We start from the raw sequence: 23,681 nt of genomic DNA, 5'->3' as shown, positions 1-23,681 counted from the left end.
GAAGGCATATGGCAAAGTGGAGAGAGAGCCAGCCTTGGAGTCAGGAAAACCTCATTTCACGTCGTTTCTGATGCATACTACTACCTATTTGACTACCAGCAAGTTACAACTTCTCAATGCCACCAGGCAACATGCTGAGACTGAGTTACAGAGATGCTACCAATCTGTATTGGTGGAAGGCTCCTACATACTGGGAATTCCCAGTGCCAATGAAAACAGAGGTCACTCAAAAAAAATGTTAACAATTTAATGACTTGTATAAAACAGAGGAAAATATGAAAAGATTCCAAGTGATGTGCTTTAACTCCCCATCCTACCCCACTTTGGAATTAAGTTAATAACTTCTCCCCTCAACCTCTCAAAAATAAAGTGCAGAGACATGAAACACGTTGTGATTTTGTAATTTATTATAATAAAACTAAATTTCTGTGCTTCTGACATGACATTTAACAGGCATAGAAATTGGCTAACATTTCCAAACTGGTTTAATTCACAGACTCACAGTTGTTTTGTTTTTTTTACAACATTTTCTATCAATATTTTTTTACAATATTAATTTGTGTTTTTATATACAGAAACAGGCAAGTAGTTTAAAAATTGCTATCAACGCATTTCAGAGTTTGAGATATTAGAACAAGGTCACAAATTTCTCTTTCAAAATGTAATCATTAGTTTCTATTAAACTAAAATGCAAAATACTGAGTCTCCAGTTCCTAAAAAGAACCAAACTGATTTTTACACTCTAACTTTTCCAAACTAGAATCAGCAAAAATCAATGAACAGGTTCCATTCTATCTCAATTCTAAAACAGTCGCTCACTTCAATCTAAATTCAGCTATGGCAATATTGACTTCTAGGTCCTCATTATGGATATAACTATTTACCCCAAATTAGAGCAACAGCTCTGTACTTTCAGTAGAGATCTGAGATCTTTGAGATGAACCAGCCTTGAGGCTTCTCCCTTTAGCAAGCCAATATCACAACAGTTTTCTGTGCTTATTAACTCCAGGGGAAATATAATTTTTTTCTGTGTATGTGTGTGTGTGTGTGTGAGTGTATACACACATTCACATATACACTCATTATATGCAACACAATCATATAAAATGCATGCAAGTTACCTTTTTGCTTCAGTGTAATTTCATCTTTTATCACTGATTTTTTAGTGTCTAAAATATAGAGTAAATCTTTTCCAAACCGCTCACAATCTAAATTCATAGTAATCTAGATTTAGACAGTACTCTCCTCACATATCTCAACTCCTTCATTCTCAAATCTATTGAAGTACCTTCTGTTCTAGTTCAACCAATTTCATTCTGTTGGAGGTTTTTTTGTTGTTTTCAAGAGGGAAAAAAGTAGTTCTTTCTCTGCTAGTCTGAATTACACAGCATGTTGTTATTAAGAAGAGTGAAGTTTCATATTACTTGGTCTGTTCTTCATTCACAGTCTTCTCCCCAGAGGACATAAGTGCATGCGGTACAGTAAACCATAATAAAGTATTTATAAGCACCTAGTTTGCTTAGCCCTAAATGGAAACCACCAGCTTTAAGAAAATATTACACAGAAAATATATTCGTTAGCAAAGAGTATGCTTTGGCTGGTCAAGTGGGATGGAGCTCTGTCTTCTGCAGTTTCACTACAAATGAACTAAATGTATTCCAGTAACTGAGGCACTGAATAGTGCATTATTCTAAAACTATCTTGGGTGTCAGAATCTCTGAATTACTGTAACTTTGGTTGAGATTTTTCTTTCTTAAAAAGTTTTCTAAGCACCTGTTAATAACAAAAAGCATGCATAATTATGTTCACAGTGAGTTAGTTAAGTGGTAAGATCATTTGCTTCACTTTCCAAAGCATTTGATTGGACTTCTAAAAAAGACACGGGGCAGGAGGGGAGCAGGGCAGGAAAGGAGGGGTGGACAGGTAGAATCTAAATGTATCAACAGGAAACAAAAAGAGAAGTTATTATCTATTCCTCAAAGCAAGCTCAGGCTGTACACAGATCCCTGCTGGAGTGATTGTGCCGTGGACCTTCCCACATCAGTTTACCAGCAAACTACAACAGAACTGAGAAAGTCTTGAACTTAAAATTTGGGTAGTTAGAAAAAGGGTAGAGTTCACTGGGTTTTTCAAATCCCCTAAGCAGAACTTTAAAAAAATAAAAGATCTGATTCCCAAGATAAAACAAAACTAAGAAAAAAAGGAAGCTTCCCTAAGTATTTCTTCCAAGTGTAGTGTCCTAACTAATGTAAATGTGTTCATTCCTTGCTAGCCTGGTTAATAAACTCGAAGGTTAAAATATGAATTTCATCATCGTGCCCCTCTAGAACAGTGGTTTGGAATACAAGAGGACCAGAAAGGAGGTACAAACAATTCAGATTAGTTTACTATCAAAATAACCATTTGCTTAGTATTCCAGAAAGCATTATTGAAGAATAAGTTGTGATTTAACTTGGAATTTGACTCTTTAAGAAGAAGGATTACAAGATTACAGCATCACTGTTTGGCATTTTAAGTGAAGAGTTTTGTGTAATGCCAGTTAGTAACATGTATCCAAAAATCCCTGATCTTTCAAGAGATAATATTAAATAGTAGTTTAAAACCAACGTTCTCAATATTAACAAGTCTTGGTAATGTTACATTAGATTAAAAGACTATACACTACATTCACTGGGGAAAAAAAACCTCTTAATTTCATAATACCGTGGAGATAATGAGTAGCAAGCCATTACAAAACATTTCAAGGTCACATTATCCTTAAGGGAATATCAACATTAGTGCAATTAACATACAATTATGCTGTCTGCTAACAAAGTGGCACATGCCTATTACAAACAGACAGCCTTCCATGATTATCTGCCACTGTGTGGTCTCAATAACATTTAACATGATACGTTTTTGGCATGTAATTTTGAAGAAGCATGGGTTTTTCACAAAGCCTAATGTGTCCACCACACGGAAGCAGCCCTCCAGCCATAGCACTGTAGGCTCAGATCTTATCACCTGAAGAGAAGCCAAGCTAAGCTATCCACGGCTGGGTGGGAGCCTCCCAAGAAGCACTCAGATGCTACTGAAATAAGTCCATTCTGGACAATCCAGAAGGCGGCAATTTCCTTCATACTTCAGAAAGAAGTAAAGAGACACAATGCTGTGAAAAGTGCACACCTCAGGAAGAGGAATATAAAACAGGAGGTCCTGAACACTAGCTGAATGATTAGTTGAATACTATGGTCAATAAAAACTCAATGGCACTTTTTACAAAAGTGAAAGATACTTGGCCAGGTCCTTTTGAACTCTGCCTACTTGGTTTATTCCCTGCTATGTTATTTATCATGATTTTAATTTCTTGACCTAAGCTACTATTTCATTTCATGCAGCTCTAAAACATCTTCTATATCAGAGCCCAAAGAAAATAACATTGATCCCAGGCTACAATTAGCATTAGTCCATTCAACTGTTAAAGAGCTTTCAAATAAAAGGTGCATATATGAAAAATTATATTACTCTATTTTTTTAAAGATAGTAAAAAAGTCAGTGAATTGGATGATTTTAACTTATTTTTAAAAGCATTAAAATCCTGGTAGATTTGCTGAAAGCACTAAGTTTGCTAAACAAGCTTGGGGTTTTTGCTTATCACTACATTTTTGCAAAAGTCACAGTAATCAGACTTTAAAAGTAGTTATTTAAAATGTATGATTTGCAAACTGAGGCTATATCCAAGTGTTAACTGTAGGTTTTACTGCAGAATTAGGATTATCACAAATCCATGGAGGGAAGAAGGCACTTGTCTTCCAGTGGTTCCAGTCAGATAAGGTCCTACCACATAATGGCACCTCAAACTGTTGGGCCAGTCCTGGAGACTGTGCTGGCCTCACCACTCCCCACCCCCTGTATTTTTCTCTTTAGGCAAAAGTGCTACTATTCTTCTACAATACAACAAAGCTTAAAATATATTCCAGCAGTTTCTGCCGGTTACACTGAGGTAGAAAAGTGTTGCTTAGTTCCAAAACTGATAATCTCTTTTCTTTGTCTCCTTGAAAACCTAAAAGAAAAGGGAACAGATCATGTTAATTTCTCATATTACATCTCTGTTCCACTCTGACCTTCCACCTACCCTACGGGGCCTGGCCATTTCAACAACACAAAGACACCAAAGGTAAAGGAAATGGGAATCCATCCCCGCTTTTAAGAATAACAGTTTTGTACTAGTCTATTACTTTGATTAAATTCAAATTAATTAGCTGTCTATTACAGTAAAATGCTGTGCTAGGTGCTAGGGATACAAAAATGGAAAATAACATATCCTGTATTCAAGGAGCTTCCATTTTACATGTACAAGTATAAAGTATAATACAAAGCAGAATATGAAAGGCAAAGAAAAGATCCAGAAAAAAAAATATTCCAAAAAATTCTGAGCAAACAGAGAATGATTTCAACTGTGAGTGAATAACCTTTAGAATACAGCCTTGAAAATCGTGGCTTAAAACTTCAACAGATTCAAAAATTCTCATCATCAGTCAAGCCTGCCATTCCTTACCCCTCACTGATTTTACACATAACACTGAATGGCAGCAAGTCTAAGGTGGAGCCACATGGTAATACTCACTTAATAGAAATAGCCATAATCATATTTTAAAAGTAAATGTAAAAAACAAATGTAATTGCTAATTTAGCCGATATTTTGAGTGGTGCTAGACACACTGACTTGTTATTTACAAAGATGCCTTACAGAGAAAGAGCATTTGAAAGGAGCAAGATTACAGGCCAAAAAATATTCTATAAAATAGTCCTCATTCACTACCATCCACAGATGTCTTTTTCACCTTGAAAAAGCACATATGCACACCATCCCTATCTCCCACCCCCAAGCACTGCAGGGGTAGCTTATGTTATAGTTACAACTACATACATGTGGAATGAAACTGAAAGTAAATTTCTGCAATATCAGAAATGGATACCTACCCCAATATCCTTAAAGATTTTCACTGCATTCTTCACAAGACAATATGTAGCACTCTCAGCTGTGTGTGGAAGAGGAATGAAGGCATTGAGGTTAAGAGGAGAAACATCGCCTCATTAGATTTCCATTTATCAGCAGAAAGTCAGTATGGTGGAAGGGAAAAAGCCCTAGCCCGTGGATCATAAGAGCTCTGTGCCTAGCTCTGCCACTACTGTCATCTTTCTTCACCAATCCATGACCCTGTTTCTGGGATTCAAGCTTCTTATCTGTTGTTCTAACACTCTAAAATCATGTTCACAAATCAAAGTATAAAAGTTACTTTCCCCATTTCTATCACCAACTTCACCCCCTCTCAAAAAAATGACTTGACATACCATAAACAGCAACATTCCTTTCTGTTCTAGTTATTAAGTATTTGTGTAACTTCTGCAGATACTCTGGTTCTGAGACAGGGCCTCTGAAGTTATGAATGAAGATGGCAGCTGAGCTATAGGCCTCTAACAAAGGCCCAAGGAGCCTTTGCAAGAAGGTGAGAAATTGCTGGTGTTCTTTGGACTGGCTCACCTGGAAAATACAACAGTAAAAGTTATCATTTAAAAAAAAGCAAACTGAATCTTGAAGGAATATTGTTTGGATAACTAAGAGAGCCACTCAAAAACAGGCTGAATCTAGAAAAGACACACCATGTTATTTACCACTCTTTTTTAAAAAGGTATTTTTGTACACACATATACTTACTAGAAATTATCAGCCATGATATAGGACACTAAGGATTAATAACTAGAAACAATATCTTTGAGTCAAGTCCCCAAAGAGTGCCAGCAGAGACTAACCAATATCGAGCCTAAACCAAATTTCTGAGCCATGACACTTCCACGTCACTACTTCCCCACGCTGACCCCTGGAGCCAGTCCTTCTGGGGTTCACGTAAGGGGAAGAGATGCGAAATCAGCAACGTTCACAAGCAACAAGGAATGTGATACAAGGACAGGTTTGAATTCAACAGAATGTAGTAAGCTCTCTGGGGGTGGCCATTTCATTTTTGTCATGGAACCAGTGCAAAGCAGAATGCCAAGGACATAGCAAGTGCTTTAAGAATTGTTTAATGAAAAGAATTAAATTTGTTGCGATTCCATTTTTTGAGCACTAAGTCTATACAGGGCAATGTTCTAGAGGCTGAGGGGAATTAAGATGACGATGATGTTGTCCTTGCCTTCAAAGAACTGATGATCTCTCTGGACACAAATAACCAGAAAGCAGGGTGTGGAAGTTCATATGACATACAAAGTACTATGGGAATTCACAAAAAGATCATTTATGCCTGGGGAATAAGGGAAAACTTCAGCACCTAACCTAGGCAAAAATCACACACACAGACACACAGAGACACATATAGATATACATACATGTACATACACACACACACACACACACACACCCTTCCATCAACAAAAAGATTTTACGCTCACACTAATCTTCCTGATTTTTCTAATCCTGATTTCCTTTACACTGGTAAACTGAACCATTATTTTTAATTGCTCCAACATCACACTGCCACATACTCCAAAATTTCCCACAAAAATACCTTCAGGTAGCAATCTCTCTGCTCTTCACCAAAATCACTATCCTCATCTTCTTCATCACTTCTCCAAGACAAAGGCTCAGGAAGTTTCTTGTCCCAGGGCTGTTCTGTGAGACCAGGGCTAATGTCTTCTTGATCATCTTGCTAAATTGGAAAGAAGTGCAACAGTCAAACAAAGATCACTAAGCATAGACATACAATACAGAAAAAGGAAAAGATTGAAGGTTTGAGGTCTAACTAAATTACCCAATACCTACAGGTTTGTTGGTCCCTTCTGAACCCTTCTCTGGTCCAGGCTACAAACCTCTCTGTGGTTCTCTATTTTGGAGCAGCTTCCTAGCTAAAATTCCTAGGAAAAACTAACCAAAGTAAGTAAAATAATGCTGAAATCAATCCTGCCCCCCAAACTGCTTGCCCACATTCACCATAATACCCCTATCAATTCCATCATGGAGAACTACAATTGAAATAAACATTAACCAGTTAAAAGTAACCAAGTCAACAAGTATTTATCAAGCACCTACAATATGCCATCTAAGGAACAGAGATACAAAGCAAGGTAAAAGATAGTCCCTGCTCTCAAGGAGCTCCCAGCCTAATAGGTCAGACAACAAGCAAACAACTATGTACAAATAAACTATAAACAGGAGAAACTAGAGAAAATCAACAGAGGGAAGGCACTAGAAGGCTTCTTGCAGATTTTAGCTGGGACTTGAAGGATGCCTGGAGGCAGAGAGGAGGAGGAGGGAGAGAATTCCAGGTATAAGGTGTAGCCAGTAAAAATGCATGCAGTCAGCAGATGGATTGTCTTATGCAAGGAACAGCAAGGAGGCCAGAGTCACTCAATCAAAGAGTATGTGGGGGGGTACGGTATAAAAAGCCTGGAAAGGGCAGGAGGGGGGAAGTAAGGAAGGGCTCTAAAAGCCAAATTTTGTGTTTGATCCTGGAGATGAAAGAGAACTGAATAATGAGGTGACATGGTGGGACTTGTACTTTAGGAAGATCAATTTGATACAGGACAATAGCTAGCAAGGATGAATTAAGTGATGGATTTTTGAAGATGGAGGAGGCATGGACATGTTTGTAAGCAGCAAGGAAGCAGCCAGCATACAGGGAGAGATTAAAAATAAAGTGAGAGTATGGATAACAGAGGGGACAATCTGCTGGAAAATATGGGATTGAATGGGGTCTCTTGTGCATGTAGAGGACTTTGCCTTGGCAAAGAGAAGGGGCCACCTCTTCATGTGAGATAGAAGTAAAGATGGAGATAGTTGGAGAAGGCATCTAGGTGACATGAGATGAGGAGGAGGTGAAAAGAGGAAGCGCTCAGTGAAAAGTCTCAGTTTTGAGAGGGCAGGGGACATAGTTTAGAAAAACTGCCATGTGACAATAAGTCAATTAATGAGGTGTCAAAGAATTGCCTTACCTCAGAGAGGACCTAGATGAGATTATGTAACATAAATTTGTAGTAGATCTACTCAAGATTGTTTCATTATTTTTTTCTGGCTTCATTGATCAGCATGTGAGTGGTGTGAAAGTAAAAGATGATGGGAATAATCCAAGGCTGAGGGTTGGCAGGCAAGAGCAGCAAGAAGATGAGAGGAGCAAGGGACTTAAGGAGAGACTGTAAGGTTCATTAAGGGGTCGGGGTCAAGGTGGAGAAAGAGAAGGAAGCCACTGCACCCTTGGGAAAGAATTGAGGGGTCAAAGGATTGAAAGGTATGGTGAGGACAAAAAAGAGAGGAGAGGTGAAACGACAATAGATTGTAATCTGAAAAGGGAATTTCAGAACTCATGAACATAGAAATGGTGCATCTGTGGATGATGGCAAAATCACATATCAACTCAGTGTGCAGTTGAGGTGAGATGGAGGAGTAGGCCACAAAGAAATGAGTTAAGATGAGGAACTGGGAGGCTAGTATCTTTGAGGAAGTACCAACACATGTTTTGAAGTCCCACAGTATGAGGATAGGAGTTGGGGATGAGAGAAAGACCAAGTCGAGTTTTGAACACATTGAGGAAAGAAGAGGGGTGTCCTTGAGGTCAGTAGAGAGTAGCTACCAAAATTTTGCTGTGAAGTAGTTAAGAATTGATTAAACTTTAAGGAAGGAGAGGTTACTTAGTGAAAGACCAACTGATTGCATTGCATATGCACACATGTTGTAAGACCACCATGACAGACTCCTCATAAGGGAGGCTGTACCTTATAGAATCTATGCATGAAACCACTGCTATAGATAGCTGTGTGTCCAAAAATGCTACTTGTCAGCTCTCAGTTTGTCTTCCTCCCCTGCACCCATGTAAAATCCCCTATGTTCTCTGAACTTTGACATGCAAATCAGCCAGGTCTAGACAGTCATCTAAAACAGGGTTTTAAGTATTCCACTCTCAGAAGGGTATTTTGGAGTATAACTCCCTTCCACTAGAATAGCTCTCCCCTCCCCAGGAGAAGGTCTTTCCTCCTCAGGAGCACATCTCCCCTCCCTGGAGCATGCCACTCCCAGGGTACCAAGCCTTGCCACTTAAATAAACCACCTGAATGGACCTATGTCTCTGCGCTCTCCAACACAGCACCACCCTTACCTGAGCGTTAGTCTTGTTAATACGTAGATGTCTGACTCGTACATCAGGTTCCCTTCTCCCCTCCATCCCCCCGACTCTTCTTCATTATTTGTAACTGAACATTAGCTGGGCTGCCGTTGTTATAACACTATTCACAGCATTCAAATTCATTGATGGGTTTGTTTTCTTCAACATCTCTGGTTGGCCCACAGGCCTTTCCTTAGAAATAAACTAGGTCCCCAGATAGGGACTCTCCCTTCTGATAGTTGCATCTCTGGTTGGGGCTTGAGCACTGGGAGCTCAGTCTTACAAAGCAAGAGTCAAAAGGGGAACCTGTGTCCTCCCAGGACAGATTTCCTTATGCCAGAGGAATGTCACAAAACAGTATGATATCTTACCTTAGAACATACAGTTCTACAGGTCATGTATCACATCAAGGTAGCTTTCATACTGTGCCCACAATACTGCAGAATCTAGTACTAACAATCTGAAGTTATTCCAGGCTACGATATTCCCTCTACTGATAAAGAGATAATGTAGAAAGTAACTGGTGGAGAGGACAAGGAGTCAGATCCAAAAATAAAGGTAAATGACCCATCTTACCTCTGCCACCACAAGAACGCCATACTGAATAAACCTTCCCACTGCTTCGTGACAAATCTGGTAAAATGTCTGACAAGGCTGAAAAGGAAAATATTTTAGAAGTGAACATTCGGCACATTTGTATCAAAGCGTTTTATCAGGTAGCTAATAAACATTATCGTCATATTTTTTAAACACCACCAGACAAAGCAAATTGTAACTTACTCCCAAGCCTTTTTTTTTTCAAAATCACCCCCTTCTCTTTGAATGTAAGCTCCAAAAGAAAAAAGAGAAGGTATCTTGTTTAACTATTCAGGTTAGCATCTCCCACAGCACCAAGTATACTTGGGTCCTTACTAAATTGATTTTCTCCCAAACAAATGGATCAGGCTAAAGAGCTGCTTAGAATGAACATATACAACATTTTCTTCTGTTTAAGAAACACCTTCCCCTAGAAAATATTACCTTAATATACCACTTACGGATGGGGAAGTGAAACATTCAGAAACTTCTATAAGGGAAAAGAAGACAACCCCCTCCAGCCTAGAGAGTATAACCTTCCACCTCCCTTCCGTTGCTGATATACCTCAATTTACACACAGAAAATCAGGTACCAGTATCCAAGGAATTCTCCAATGATATCCTCATGATATCTTACATAAGAAAAAGGACAAGAGGATAAAATACAGTCTAGAATGTTCTGTGGTCACCAATGGATCATTGTGGCATATCTCACTCTTGAGTTAACATACTTATCGATTACAAACCACCAAAATAAAACAATTCAACAGATATTTATTTGTGTTCATTCTAAGAACTTAGTACCACACTGACAAAATGAGGCAATTACTACAATTTGAAACAACTTACATTCTATCAGAAGGTAAAAGTTTAACTTTGTTATTCTGGTCTTCAGTTTCCTTGTTTGTAAAATGCTAGAATGAGACTAGACCATCTCTATGGTTAATTCCAGCCCTAATTTATGGTATCATCATCAATGTTTGGAGAATGTAAAACATTCATTTCAAGTCTATCAAGAACAAGGAACATATGTAAACACATTCATACACGGTGCCCTGCACATATTTCCACTTTGAGGTGCTCTAACTCAGAGCACATACTGCTCCTTCCACTGGCACACACTGAAACGCCTTTCTAATTCAGCAATATCTGAGAGCTGTTATGGCAAAAAAAGGTATCGCCTTTTCAGCCGAGCTGGTGATGAACTTCTCCGAACTTAACTATAATGGTTCTTCTACAAAATACTGTTCAAACAATCAATGGACAAGCATTTATTAAGCATTTACTACGTGCAAGGCACTATGCTAAGCATTAAAAATTGAAAAATGGTAAAAAAAAAAAAAAGCCACTGTCCTCCAGGAAGTTATGTTTGAGTGGAGAAGACATGTAAATAGGTACGTACAAAATAAAGAGCAGACCAAAGTTAAATCTCAAGAGGAGCACACACTAAGCAACAAGTGGGACCAGGGAAGGCTTCTTGCAAAAGAACCTGAGCTGAACTTGAAAGAAAAAGAGGAAGGAGAGAAGAAAGAGCAGTCCAGGCATGGAAGGGTGATGGCTGAGCTGAGGGAAAGGTACAATAATGTGACGTGGGATGTCAATTGCAAGGAACAACAAGGAGGCTAGTTTAGCCATATCACAAGAGCTCATGGAGGAGAATAAAGTCCAACAAGTTTGGAAAAGTGTGAATGGGCCAGGTTACGTTAACAGAGGATTTTATATTTGATCCTGAAGTGATCTATCATTAGGTTATATTCAAAGCCTTTCCAGATTGCTGGCAGAGTTTGAGGTCTGATGGCACAGCCTTCAAGAAGCTACAGCCAACACCAGGCCACAAAAAGGCATTCGGGTAAGATTTTATTAGAGGGCAAATATAATAAAGCCTCTACTGATAGTCTTATCAATTAAATCTATTATTTCCACAGCTGTGTACAATGATGGTTGTAAACCAACATATATAATGAATTTTGTTCATGTGTCAAGATGGAAATAAAAAGCTAGTAGCATAGGAGAAAAAAAAATAAGAAAAAGATTGCAATAATCTTTTCAAGAACATTTTCAAGAAAAGGAAATAAACAGGAACAAACACCATGATTAAATGTTCACTTACTAGTGATATGGTGCCTTCATTAGAAAGCAGATAACATAAGCCAGCAGCCTTGCGGACAAGCTGTTCCTGGCTAATCATGCTGGGTGATACACCTCCAGTACCCCCAGAGCACCTTTTATTCAGGATGGCATAAAGGCTGCACGCTAAACAAATGAAAACAAAAAATGAGAAAGAGGAGCTTCAACTTTCTAAAAGAAACTTAGAAAAGCAATACAAGATTAACCCTTCACCCTAATAATATGACTAAACTGGCCAAATGTTTAAGTGTCTAAAATAAGACAGTAACTGCAAACTAATGTTATTTAAGAAAATGGTCTCCATAGAAATATTTATTGAATTTTAAATGAATCACTCCCCGTGGCCAGGCACATCTAGCTTAGCTTTGCAGCTCAGCTCCCACTCTCTTCCATGAAACTTTCCTTCTCCAACCACTTCAGCCTACACTGATCTAAGCTGGATGGCCTCAGAAGCCCCTTCCAACTCTGATCCTATAAGCTTCCCCTCGTCTGAACTTTTGTCACACATATTATCTGTATTACATTTGTAGGCATTTCATCATATTCTGCCTTTACATTGTTATTTAAACATTTCCTATGTGTACATCTCATTCTGTCTTCACAACAAAAATGAAAGCTCCCAGAGGGCAGGTTTCTTGTTTCCTTCTCTATTTCAATCAGTACACATCACAGTACTATGCACACAGTAGGTGTTGAATAAATACTTGCTGACTAAGTAAATAAATATGAGTTTTTTCCTTTTCTGATATTTTTTTTCTGCCCAGTTCTACCACAATGAGACAACATCTAATTATGTTGTTTGGTTTTTTTAAACCATAAGGCTCTGTTTTGGCACTTAAAACTTAGTCTTCTCTAGTCTTAGTTAATATGTGCCATGGATCTACCAACCCACAATGGCCTCCATGATGAAGACGTGTAGCACCCCATTGCTGTAGAAATTAAGTTCAAAAACAGAAGGAATAGTTGTGCTTGGAGTAATGAAGAATTCATCATTTCGGCTGGTGTTGGTGATGGTTACACAGTTTCCCAGAAGCTGTATTGCATGCATCACGACATCTTCTGAATTTCCTGAGAATCCCAGGTCAAAATCCCGAGCCAGCACTTCCTCCTTCATAATGAAAAAGTCTTCTACCAATGTAGAAAGATCAATCCCCTGTAGGAATAGAAAAAAGCCTAATCACAATTAAGGTAACTGTCTGGAAAAGTCAAGACGCCAAAAATATTTAAGGGGTTTTTTTGTTTCTTCTTTGTCATGTCATCCCTATGTAAAGAGTAATCAAACCTCACCCATAGGACACATAGATATAGGATCAAATGACATAAAAAAAATCCAACAAATTTCCATAAAGCTAGGTCACAAAGCAAGTAAAATATAAAAAGCGTAGGTCACCCACAAGGCCACAGATGGAAAGACCAATGGCTATTTACATGTCATCAGAATTCAGGTTAAAAATACTTAAGATGAACAAAGGGAAAAAACTATTTAAAACAATCTGCAATCTGGACAGTGTTCTCCTCACTTTGGGAAGAGAGAAATGTAAATTCAAGTAGCTTCCCAACTACAAACATTAACAATGAATTCTATATAGCTTCTTCAGTACTAAGCAATTTATCATACACAAAAAGCATCTGATTTTATATTCTGTTCCACACGTACACTGTGCACTTCTCCAACAAGAATGAACTTCTTGGGGACCCAGAACTTGTCCTACTCTTATCTTTCGTATTTCACAGCCCCTAACATGGGGCTGAATACACAGCAGATGTTCAATTAAACAGGTTAATTAAATATGTTAGACACTCTAACAAATATTTTATGATGTATAAAACATTATAGACTTACCTGCCGGTGTCTATAGAGTAGTAAACAGGCCACTATGTGTGTTGACATAACAGCACATGACTTGTTAGCAGCTAGAAGAAAGAAAAAAAAAGGCTTAAGCTTTCTAACATAACTTAGAAAACATTTGTTGTTGTTCCAAGTTGTGTTCGACTCTTTGTGACCACATAGCTGTACGTGGAGTTCTCTTGGCAAAAATGCTGTAGTGGCTGCCATTTCCTTGTCCAGTGGATGCTTCTGTCAGGAAATTAGAGGTTAAGTGACTTGCCCAGGGACACACAGCTAGGAAGTGTCTCAAGCTGGATTTTAACTCAGGTCTTCCTAACTCCAGGCCTAGCGCTCTGCCCACTGAGCCGCCAGCTACCTCTTCACTTAGAAAACATCTGTGCCTTAAATAAAAAATATTTAAGGATGATAAACGAGCTACTGGCAAATTTATTATAAGTCTATCACTGATAGGCTCTGTGTACACACTGGAGCCTAGTTATAAAATATTCTTCAACATAAAGAAGAGTCAGTTATGTGGTGGATCCAGTACAGACTCTCTTCAAAAGGGTTTGGCTCTTTTGCTTCCCGACATATCCCTAAAAGGAAGGACAGTTTCACCAAGACAGCAGTCCCACAGAGCTTTGTACTTCTCTCACACAGGTTCAATACACTAACTTGTAGCATATTGATGTCCTTGTATTTCCTCAGATTATAAGTTCCTTGAGTCCTGATGCCATCCAATGTTTCCTTTGATTTACTATACATTTAAAAAAGTGTGAAGTACAAAGTAAGCACTTACTAAATGGATGGCAACAATCCACAGGTGCATACGAAGTATTTTCCTAATAGCCCTATGGGATAACCTCTAGACCTCAGTTTCCTCACCTGAAAATGGGGATAACATTCTTTGAAATGGTTAGGTAGCTTTGTCATCACTAGAAATTAGCTGAGCTGAGACTTCAATTTAGGTCTTCTGATCCCAATTCACCATACTGTCCCTCCAAAAATTATCAATATAGGAAAAGGCTTTACTGGAGGATAATCCTTCATATAATGTTACTTGCTCCAGACTCTCATCTACTTCATTTATACCTCCATGTCTTCACCATTCTTCCAGGTATACCCTGCTGTTTAAATTTTTCTCAGCATATTATTGTAATTCATAAAAGAACATTTGGAGTAATATTCAAAAACACAAATTATAAATCAAACAGATAAGTGAACATGAAAGAATGGGAAAGAAGGACATTACCAGAAGGTGTTTAAGATGTTAAGTGGATCAAATTAACAGTCTTCACCGATACTAAACAATGGTAGATCAGAAGTTTATAACATCTAGTAACCGATTTTTTTTATTGTTTTCTTGAACATATCTATTTGCAAATTTCTTTTAAACCACCAAGTCCTTTCCATTCTTTCCCAGACCATAGTTATACTTTAATATTAATAATAAAAGTCACAGAAGCAATGTTACTGGCATCATTAAGAAGTCCATTTTTAAATTCTCAAGTTTGTACTCACCCTCATTTTCTTTACGTATATTAATTTGAAGGCTCCATCAAAAGCAGTAAAAAATACAATGTAGCTGAGAAAACTAGAGGAAAGATTAGACTTTGCATCCCAAACCAGGGGAGATTGTAACTAAAAACACACAGGTCACTCAACTAAAGGAAGAGGAGAGCTTTCCCATATAGACATATCATTGTCTTTTTGTACATGAATAGTAATTGCGTAGCCAAAGCTGTAATCACACGGGATATTTTGGTGGCACTGCTCCATATGGGCCCATCACCCAGTAGGCTATCCTCATGCCAATTACTTATAACATGCTAAAGTACGTGTTTAAGCTCAAATGAGGGCTTAGTAATGTCCTCTGCTCTTCCTCTGCTCAGAGTACAGCTCAAATTTGTACTATTTTGCCCTCAGCAAAGAATTTGATTTGCTGTGTCAAATAAACAGAAGGGAGTGGAAACAGGAGATCCTTCAAGGGTACTGCATCAATCAACATCAGGCCACTCAATTAGGTATAATAATCCATTAGAACCATAATTGATTAGCCAGTTGGTGAATGACAATTCAATCAGCTGGTGATGTTGGTGGAAAGAGAAAGAAGAGTTTCTTATGGCTGTATTTTTATGTGTCTCATAATTTTCTGAAGTCTGTTTGCACAAAATACTTGCACAGGACCCTGTAATCATCTTAAGCATGTTTCCTATAACAAAATCTTTAACATCAAGTAGACCTAAAAGCTCCAGGGCCCAAGTAAAGTCTGCAAATGAGACAAATTGTCTGTAGGACTAAGCCCACAAAGTTCACCTCATTTAACTTTTATTCCAAGTACGATGTTTTCAGGAAAAACTGAATGAGAAGAAAAATATTGCATTTTTAACACTTATTATAATTCACGTAAGAGGCTCAGTCACTGAATTTACTAAACCAGAAATAGTTCATGATGTAGTTAGTTGGAAATCTAAAGCAAATCTACTTTAAGAGATGTATATGATAATCTGTATGTATAATGCAAATTTATAGATGGAACATGAAAACAATTACTAACTCATCAAAAAAAAAGTCCCCAAAACACACACAGAAACATATGACTCCAAGTAAGCCAAATAAAATCAATTAAGCTTTAAAATAAAACAAAATATAATTCAGTTTCAAATGCTTTGATATTTCACTTACTAAACATAATGTGCTCAGCAAGATTTGCTATTAACTTCCTCCTGAATGACTCATCATTTACATTTCTGGATTCATTAACTGTAGCTTCTCTACCTTCATCGGCAGCATCATCATTAGGTCTGAAGAAAAAATTTCAATATACATTTTAAAATGAATATTTAATGAGTCTCAACTTTAAGAAAAAATTTTAAGTTTTTTGTTTTTATATCAGTCATGACTGTATATGCCATCTGCTCCTAGTATTTAATCACCCCTTTCGTTACTTAAAAGTTACGCAAAAACAGCTCATAAAGTGACTGTGTATGACAGTGTATGCAATCTTCTTACAAGCAAGTTAAAAAGAGTTCATTTGTCTTGCACATAGAGCAAAAAATAAAATGCACTTTAAGTTATAAGGCATGCTAAGTCATCAAACCCTACGGATAACTGATTTAAAATTTCTCGGTTCCTAAAAACAAGATGCTTTTCTACATTAACAAACTAATGAATCTAGCTTTAAATATTATACCCAAGAAACGTAACATATATTTAAACTATCACTATGTGTCACTCATCCCAGTAACGCTTCACCCAAGGATGCTTGCAACAAGAAGCACACCATGACAATCTCATTAAAACACACTTCAGAGTTCAACAGCTTTGAAACCGCTCCTAAAGCAAGGCCTTATTCAATTGCTCTGATGAAAAATTCTGTGAAATTAAAACACTAAGGTTGTTTTACAAATTGAATTAACATGTAATATGCAAAACCTATTACTAGAACTAATTTAAACCACAACAGATGAAACACTCACATATTCATCTATGGATAATTCATAAATGGTAACTGGACCCTTAGTTCAAGAACATATTCTAGAAATAATAAAACATTCATAACAAGATAATAATGAGATTCAAAATCTTATCTGAGGCCATCAGAAAAATTACAGGAAAAAGACAATGAAAACACATGCAAACTTTTTCTAAGTTATTTTCATTTCTCTAAATTAATAATAAACCAAGTATTCTGAAAACTTTACCTTGAAGGAAGTATAGCTGGTAACAAAGCTTGCTCCAAGGAAAGCGGGGCAGGCATAGGTTTCTGACTTTGACTCTCTAAGTATTCCTGTAAAATTACACCATGATATTTCACTCTCATTACAGCATCTAATTTTTGTTTTTAGAAAACAAGTTATAAGTTAAGAAAAAGGCAGTTTTTCAATGAACCATGACACTCAGCATAATGAGAAATACATCCATCTAGTCTTCAAAAGAACTATAAAAGGACATATTTAAATTAAATATAAAACCAAATGCAAATTAACATTTTGCAATGCTAAATTAGCTCAGTGGTTTCGCAGCCTTTTGACTATGAAAACCCCTTTGAATGTCTAAAAATTACATGGAACCCCAAGTAATATTAGTTGTAGCCCTGGTTTCCACTTACTGAGAAAATATAAAATAAGAATGGCTGGTGCAAATTTGGATTCATGAACTCACCCCCTCAATGATCTGCAGCCCATAGGTTAGAAACCACTGACCTAAGACAGCTTCCAAATCAAACTGGAACTTTTCAGTTAACTCATTTTTTCCCACTTGATTATCATCACCTACAGGGAATTCGAATTCCAAATTTATTTTTTAATTATATAGAAAAGGCATACAGTATTAACAGTGATAGCCAGCACAACAATTTCACCAATGAACTTTGTAGTACATGAATCACATATGCTATAATACGAGATTACAGAGAATTAGCATGTAACCAAATGCAGAAGCTATCTTGTAAAAAGCTTGGGAAAGGATCTAGAGATATGTGTAGCAGGGGAAAGTTGTGAATAGCCTTAACCGTATGAATATTGAAACACTATGGATGCGTATTATCAGGCATGGCACGCTAACATTCTTACGTAAAAGAAAAATGGCCATGATGAAGAGGTCCCTGCATCTTGGGTTCGCTCCCCATATCCACTGCTTATCTCTCATTCCCATTTCCAATCTTAGGACGACAGAACTGATGAGGACTCAAACCCAATCTCCCAACTTTACAGATGAAGAAACTGAGGTCTAGAGGGACTAAAAGACTTGGAGCTACTCAAAGTCCATAAGTGGAATCAAGATGTCCTGACTCAGCCTGCCACTCCATCTTGCACAGTGTCTTGATGTTTTTCACTCACCTTTAAGGAGAATGGCTGCGCAAAGTCCACTCTGACACAACCAAAGTTTTTACGCAACATACGACAGACTCCCCTTGCCACACTCCACAAACTTTCATTTTTCTTGGGTTTACCCTGACAAGTAATCAAGAAAAAAGGAAAATTGGGCAAAAAAACCCTTAAAACAAATTCTTTGTCTGGCCAAAGTAGCAGTGTTGTTTATGAAAGCTAAAAGAGAAGATAAAATGTCTAAGTTAAATCATATAAAATTAAGGAGTTGCACAAACAAATCCAATGCAACCAAGATGAGAAGGAAAACAGTGAACTGGGAGAAAAATCTTTGCAGCAAGTGACTCTGACAAAGGTCTCAGTTTCAAGAAAGACATACAGGAAAGAGATTCAAATTTATAAGACTAAGAGCCATTCTCCAATTAATAAATAGTCAAAGTTATTATAAACAGGCATTTTTAGAGAAAGAAATCCAAGCCACTAATAGCCATAAGAATAAAATGTTCCAACTAATTACTGATTAGATAAACTCAAATTTAAAGCAACTCTGAGAGTTCCACCTCACACCTATCAGAGTAGCAAAATGGACAAAAAAGTTAAGTGACAAGTGTTGGAGAGGCTGCAGGAAAAAAGGCACAGTTGATGAGCAGTAAATTAGTTGTTATTCTGGAAAGCAATTTGGAACTATACCCCCAAAAGTTACTAAACAGTGCATACCTTTTGATTTAGGTTCTATCCATATAAATACATTTATAGCAGCTTTTCATAGTGGAAAACCAAGAGGGTGCCCATCAATTGGGGCATTGCTTAATAAATTATGAAATATGAATGTAATGGAAATCTGTTGTATTATTTGTTGTATATGAAATAGAGGATTTCAGAAACCTGGGAAGGAAGACTTGCATGAACTGATGTAAGGTTAAATGAGTAGAACACTATTGTACAATAATAGCAACATTACAAAAACAACCAATTTTGAAAGACTTAAACTCTTAAAACACAATGATCAATCCTAACTCCAGAAGACAAATAAAGAACGCTGTCCACCTTCTCATGAGAGGTGATGGACTAAAGATACAGATTAAGATATATTTTTGGACATGGCCAACATGGGAATTTGTTTGGCTTCCTTATTCATATTTGTTAGAAGTCTTGTTTTTCTCCCCTCCCCTACCCCCTGGAGGTGGCAGAGAGAAAAAGAATTTGATAATTGAAAAAATTTAATTTTAAAAAGCTAAAGGTATAACTTGAAAAACATGACCAGGTGAAGAAGAACTTACAAAATATACAGTAGAAGTTGGCAGAATATTTTTAACATTAAACTCTTCTGGTGAGTGTGAGTATCTGGATCTATATTTCCTATCCTGACCTCTGAATGGGGTTTAACCATCAAATTTCTAAAGTTTCTAAGTCATCAAATGTGTGATTTGATGTCCTTCATTGACACATCAGAAAACTGGCACCTAACTGAAGATAAACAATGTTTAAAAGCCTTAAAACTAAATTAGGCCCAAAGTGAATCCTTAAAACTGATATCAAATTCCTTTAGTAGTGGTTTAGTCTTTATTTTGTCCTTATGCATTCAGAGCTTGTACACAAACAACTCCAAAGAGAAATTTCTCACAATCATACCTAAGACCCACTCCCACTTGAGCCTCTACAGGGCTGCCACTCCAACAGCTGTGGAGTACAGACCCAGGAAGGAAAAGCCAATACAAGAAGGAAATCAAGTTTTCCTAGAAGTACTTCTGACTCAGAACATTTCCTCGAAGAATTAATACTACATCCATAACCAGCTTGGAAAGAAATAAACCACGTTTTCTAAAATAAAAAATTCATGGGCTCTTTGCACTCATTTCAACTCCTTGCAATCTGACTTTTAACTACAATACTGTAAAGAAACTGCTCTCTCAAAGCTGCTAATGATATCACATAAGTCTAAAAATTATTTCTGTCACCACCTTCCTGGACCTCTGAGCTGGACATTGTTAACAGAATCCGCACCTAAACAACCAATTCCTTGTTCTCAAACTGTCAGCAGTTCATCATTGTCAGTAGGATAAAATACAAACTCCTCAATCTGGTGTTTCAAGACCCTTGACAATTAGGTTCCAACCTACCTTTTCATTCTTATTTCTTATTTGTCATTTCAAATGAGACAATTATATAAAGCACTTTGCAAATCCGAAAGTACTACATAAATTTCAACTATCATTATCATTCATTCTAGAGCCACACTAGATAATTACCCAACCCAGGTATTCTATCTCCCAACTCCATTCAGTCACAAAACTGCTACCCATGCCTGAAAAGTACTCTCTCAATTCCACATTTCAGAACTGTTCTCTTCCTTCAAGGTTGCTATCTCCTCCATGAATCTTTCCTTCATGCTTTCAATTGTTAGTAAGCTTGCCCTCCTCAAATCATCTTATGTTTACTATCTGTATTTATGTTGTGATCCTACCTCAAGTCTTTATTTCCATAGTGCCTCACACCCCATACAAGCTTAATAAATATCTGACTTGCAAAGAGGGTGTGCTCAATACTTGTTACTGATTAACACCAAAAACATTAACTATATTAAAGCAAGAAAGTGGTATGGATGACAGAGCCCTTCTGACTGTACCCCCCACCCCCCCCCAAAAAACCCCTATTTTTTTACTCAACGTTAAAAGACAGTCTTACCAGTTGTTCACCATTGTAGTGACCTTCAATAATCCGCTCATAGGAGATTCCAACAGGGATTATCAAAATATCAGGAATGGTATTGGTAGAAAGAGTATCCACTACCACAGACAAGAGGCCTGCCCTAGCATGGGAGGTTTTTCCACTGCGAGAACGTGTTCCTTCCAAAAAGATCTCCAAAAACTGTTGTTGTCGAAGCAATTCTACTATGTGCTAAGGGAGGAGGACAAAACAAAACAGTAAGTCAAGATCATAAAACTTACCATACGCTTTTTTTTATTCCTCCAACCCAAACTACAATTTCATTGGTTTCATTTCCTCACGCTCAATGAGAACTGACACCTGCTCTGCAGCTAAAGCCTTCAAGCCTGGAACACTGAGAGGTTAAGTAGTTTGCCCAGGACATACAGCCAGATGTGTCCATTGGAATTTAAACCCAAGTCTTCCTGACTGCCAAGTCAACTCTCTATTCATTATACTAATCACAATAAATTTATGCAAACTAAAACATTAAAGAAAATATTCACATACTAGCAGAGTATCTTTAAAGGTAATGGCAGAGAAACTTGTCCTACATTAGCTTGGGGGGGGCACTACAGAATAATAAAACCTACATTCAACTTTCACATTTCTTCAGCTTCGGGGGAAGGGGAAAGGGGATTTTGTTTGGATTGATAATTATCAGTGTGTGGATCTCCCACTGTGGAAAACTCCATTTAGCAATGCAGATTGGCAACTCATCTATAACTTACAGTCTTAGAGAGCTAAATGGGACAAAGAAATTGCAGGACTTGCACAATATTAACATTGGAATCACTATGGCCCATCAAAGGCAAGACTTGAATCCAGGTCTTCCTGCCTCCAAGGCAGACTCTCTATTCCTTCTACCACACTGTCTCTTCCTTACTTTAGTAAAAAATCAAAATATCAAGACAAGTTATAACTTTCTTCTCAGGTAACTAACACAGTAGCTTTAGAGAGAACACATACTCCATGGAGTAAAGCTCTGTAGAGAGTATCTTTTCGTCCATCTGATGTTTCATCTAGCCTTCGTCGTATGAAAAAGCCTCCAAGTTTATGGATCAGTGTACTGTAAAAATGAAAGAATGTATCATTTAAGTGCAGAAAAGATAACTTCATCTTTCAAAACCCAAATCTTTCAAATACTCAGCATTTGATTCTTTCAGCCATTATAAGAATCATATACATATATATCTTTTGAGCTATTCTACCTATTCAAAAACAGGCTCGATTATAATGGGTTCCAAATCAAAGGGGCCTATATGTGATCTTTACCTTCTCAAAACTGACAGTGTGATTTATGCTTAGGCACTTTATGCTACACTTGAATATCAAATCCTTATGCAAGTTTCTATAAAATACCCAAGTGCTAGAATGCCTGCCTGTGGCATATTTTGCTACAAAACAAATGTTTTTTATAGAAGAACTCTGTCCAGATGAAATAATCACTAATAACAGCTGATTTGGAAATTTCACAGCATGTCTAACAATCAAAAGTTAATGATCTTCTATTTATTTTAACAATATTGTTCAATTACAATATCAAGTTATTACACCACATGCTAATCAGGCAACTAGGTGGTGCAGTAGAGAGACCACCAGGCCTGGAGTCAGGGAAAACAACACCCTGAGGGCAAGTCACTTAACCCATTTGCTTCAGTTTCCTCATATGTAAAATAAGGATAATAACAGCACCGGTTATAGTGAGGATCCAATGAGATAACACTGTAACGCACTTAGCACAGCAGCGCCTAACACAAAGTAAGTGCTATATAAATATTAGCTATCATTATTAATTTCTTGTCATCCTTTTCACTCCTACAATTTGGATTTTTTTGTGTTCTCCGCAAATGATAAAGGAAATCTCAATGTATACAGATGTTGCACTTCTCACTCTGAAGAGTTAAAGTTGAGATTTGATGATTTAAAGTCATTCTCTTTCCTACCTGTCTTTTTCCACTGATACATTCCCTAACAAGCTTCAAGTTTCCACTTGCCAAATATGCTATATAAAAATTGTGCTAGATGGGGCAGCTAGGTGGCGCAGTGGATAGAGCACTGGCCCTGAAGTCAGGAGGAATTGAGTTCAAAACCGACCTCAGACCAAACACTTGACACTTACTATCTGTGTGACCCTGGGCAAGTCACTTAACCCCAACTGCCTAAAAGCAAAAAAAAATTGTGCTACAGAATAAAGGGGACAAAATAAAACCTCAAACTAAACTTGTATCAGTTTTACTTTGAATTTCAAATTAAGCTGATTGATTCTTACCTGAAGATAGGTATATTCAGGTTATTGCCAGCAGCGATGTATGGTGCTTTGATGTTATGACAGAAAAGAATGAATGTGAGCAGCAGATAATCAATATGGGATTTATGAACTGGTAGGAAAATAAGAGGCAAATTCATCTGATTGGAGGGAAGAAAAAAGATATGCAATTTTAAATTAAAAGGCAAATACAAATGGTAAATTTTAGCATAACA

General features: G+C 37.3%; 1 protein-coding gene across 3 annotated transcripts in view; it reads right to left on the bottom strand.

Annotated features, from left to right (window-relative positions):
• Positions 1-385: 385 nt before the first annotated feature.
• GPAM (glycerol-3-phosphate acyltransferase, mitochondrial) overlaps positions 386-23,681 on the bottom strand; it is a 69,970-nt gene continuing 46,674 nt past the window's right edge. For 2 of the 3 annotated variants that reach the window (XM_020988017.1, XM_020988016.2), the window contains exons 9-22: positions 23,470-23,606; positions 22,167-22,266; positions 21,177-21,389; positions 18,504-18,617; positions 17,367-17,452; positions 16,348-16,466; positions 13,678-13,748; positions 12,723-12,987; positions 11,818-11,960; positions 9,708-9,785; positions 6,546-6,686; positions 5,335-5,524; positions 4,963-5,021; positions 386-4,042 (exon numbers count right to left, since the gene is read on the bottom strand). In XM_020988017.1, coding sequence (XP_020843676.1) covers positions 3,998-4,042; positions 4,963-5,021; positions 5,335-5,524; positions 6,546-6,686; positions 9,708-9,785; positions 11,818-11,960; positions 12,723-12,987; positions 13,678-13,748; positions 16,348-16,466; positions 17,367-17,452; positions 18,504-18,617; positions 21,177-21,389; positions 22,167-22,266; positions 23,470-23,606 — 1,761 coding nt within the window. In that variant the 3' untranslated portion in view covers positions 386-3,997. Of the gene's footprint in view, positions 4,043-4,958; positions 5,022-5,334; positions 5,525-6,545; positions 6,687-9,707; positions 9,786-11,817; positions 11,961-12,722; positions 12,988-13,677; positions 13,749-16,347; positions 16,467-17,366; positions 17,453-18,503; positions 18,618-21,176; positions 21,390-22,166; positions 22,267-23,469; positions 23,607-23,681 lie in introns of all 3 variants that reach the window. The other variant, XM_078151054.1, reaches the window with a different exon arrangement.

This window comes from Phascolarctos cinereus, unplaced genomic scaffold (assembly GCF_003287225.1).
Source record: "Phascolarctos cinereus isolate Bilbo 61053 unplaced genomic scaffold, phaCin_HiC Scaffold_3;HRSCAF=262, whole genome shotgun sequence".
Taxonomy (NCBI): Eukaryota; Metazoa; Chordata; class Mammalia; order Diprotodontia; family Phascolarctidae; genus Phascolarctos; species Phascolarctos cinereus.
The sequence above is the reverse complement of the archived record's forward strand: the minus strand, read 5'-3'. Positions and strand labels throughout refer to the sequence as shown.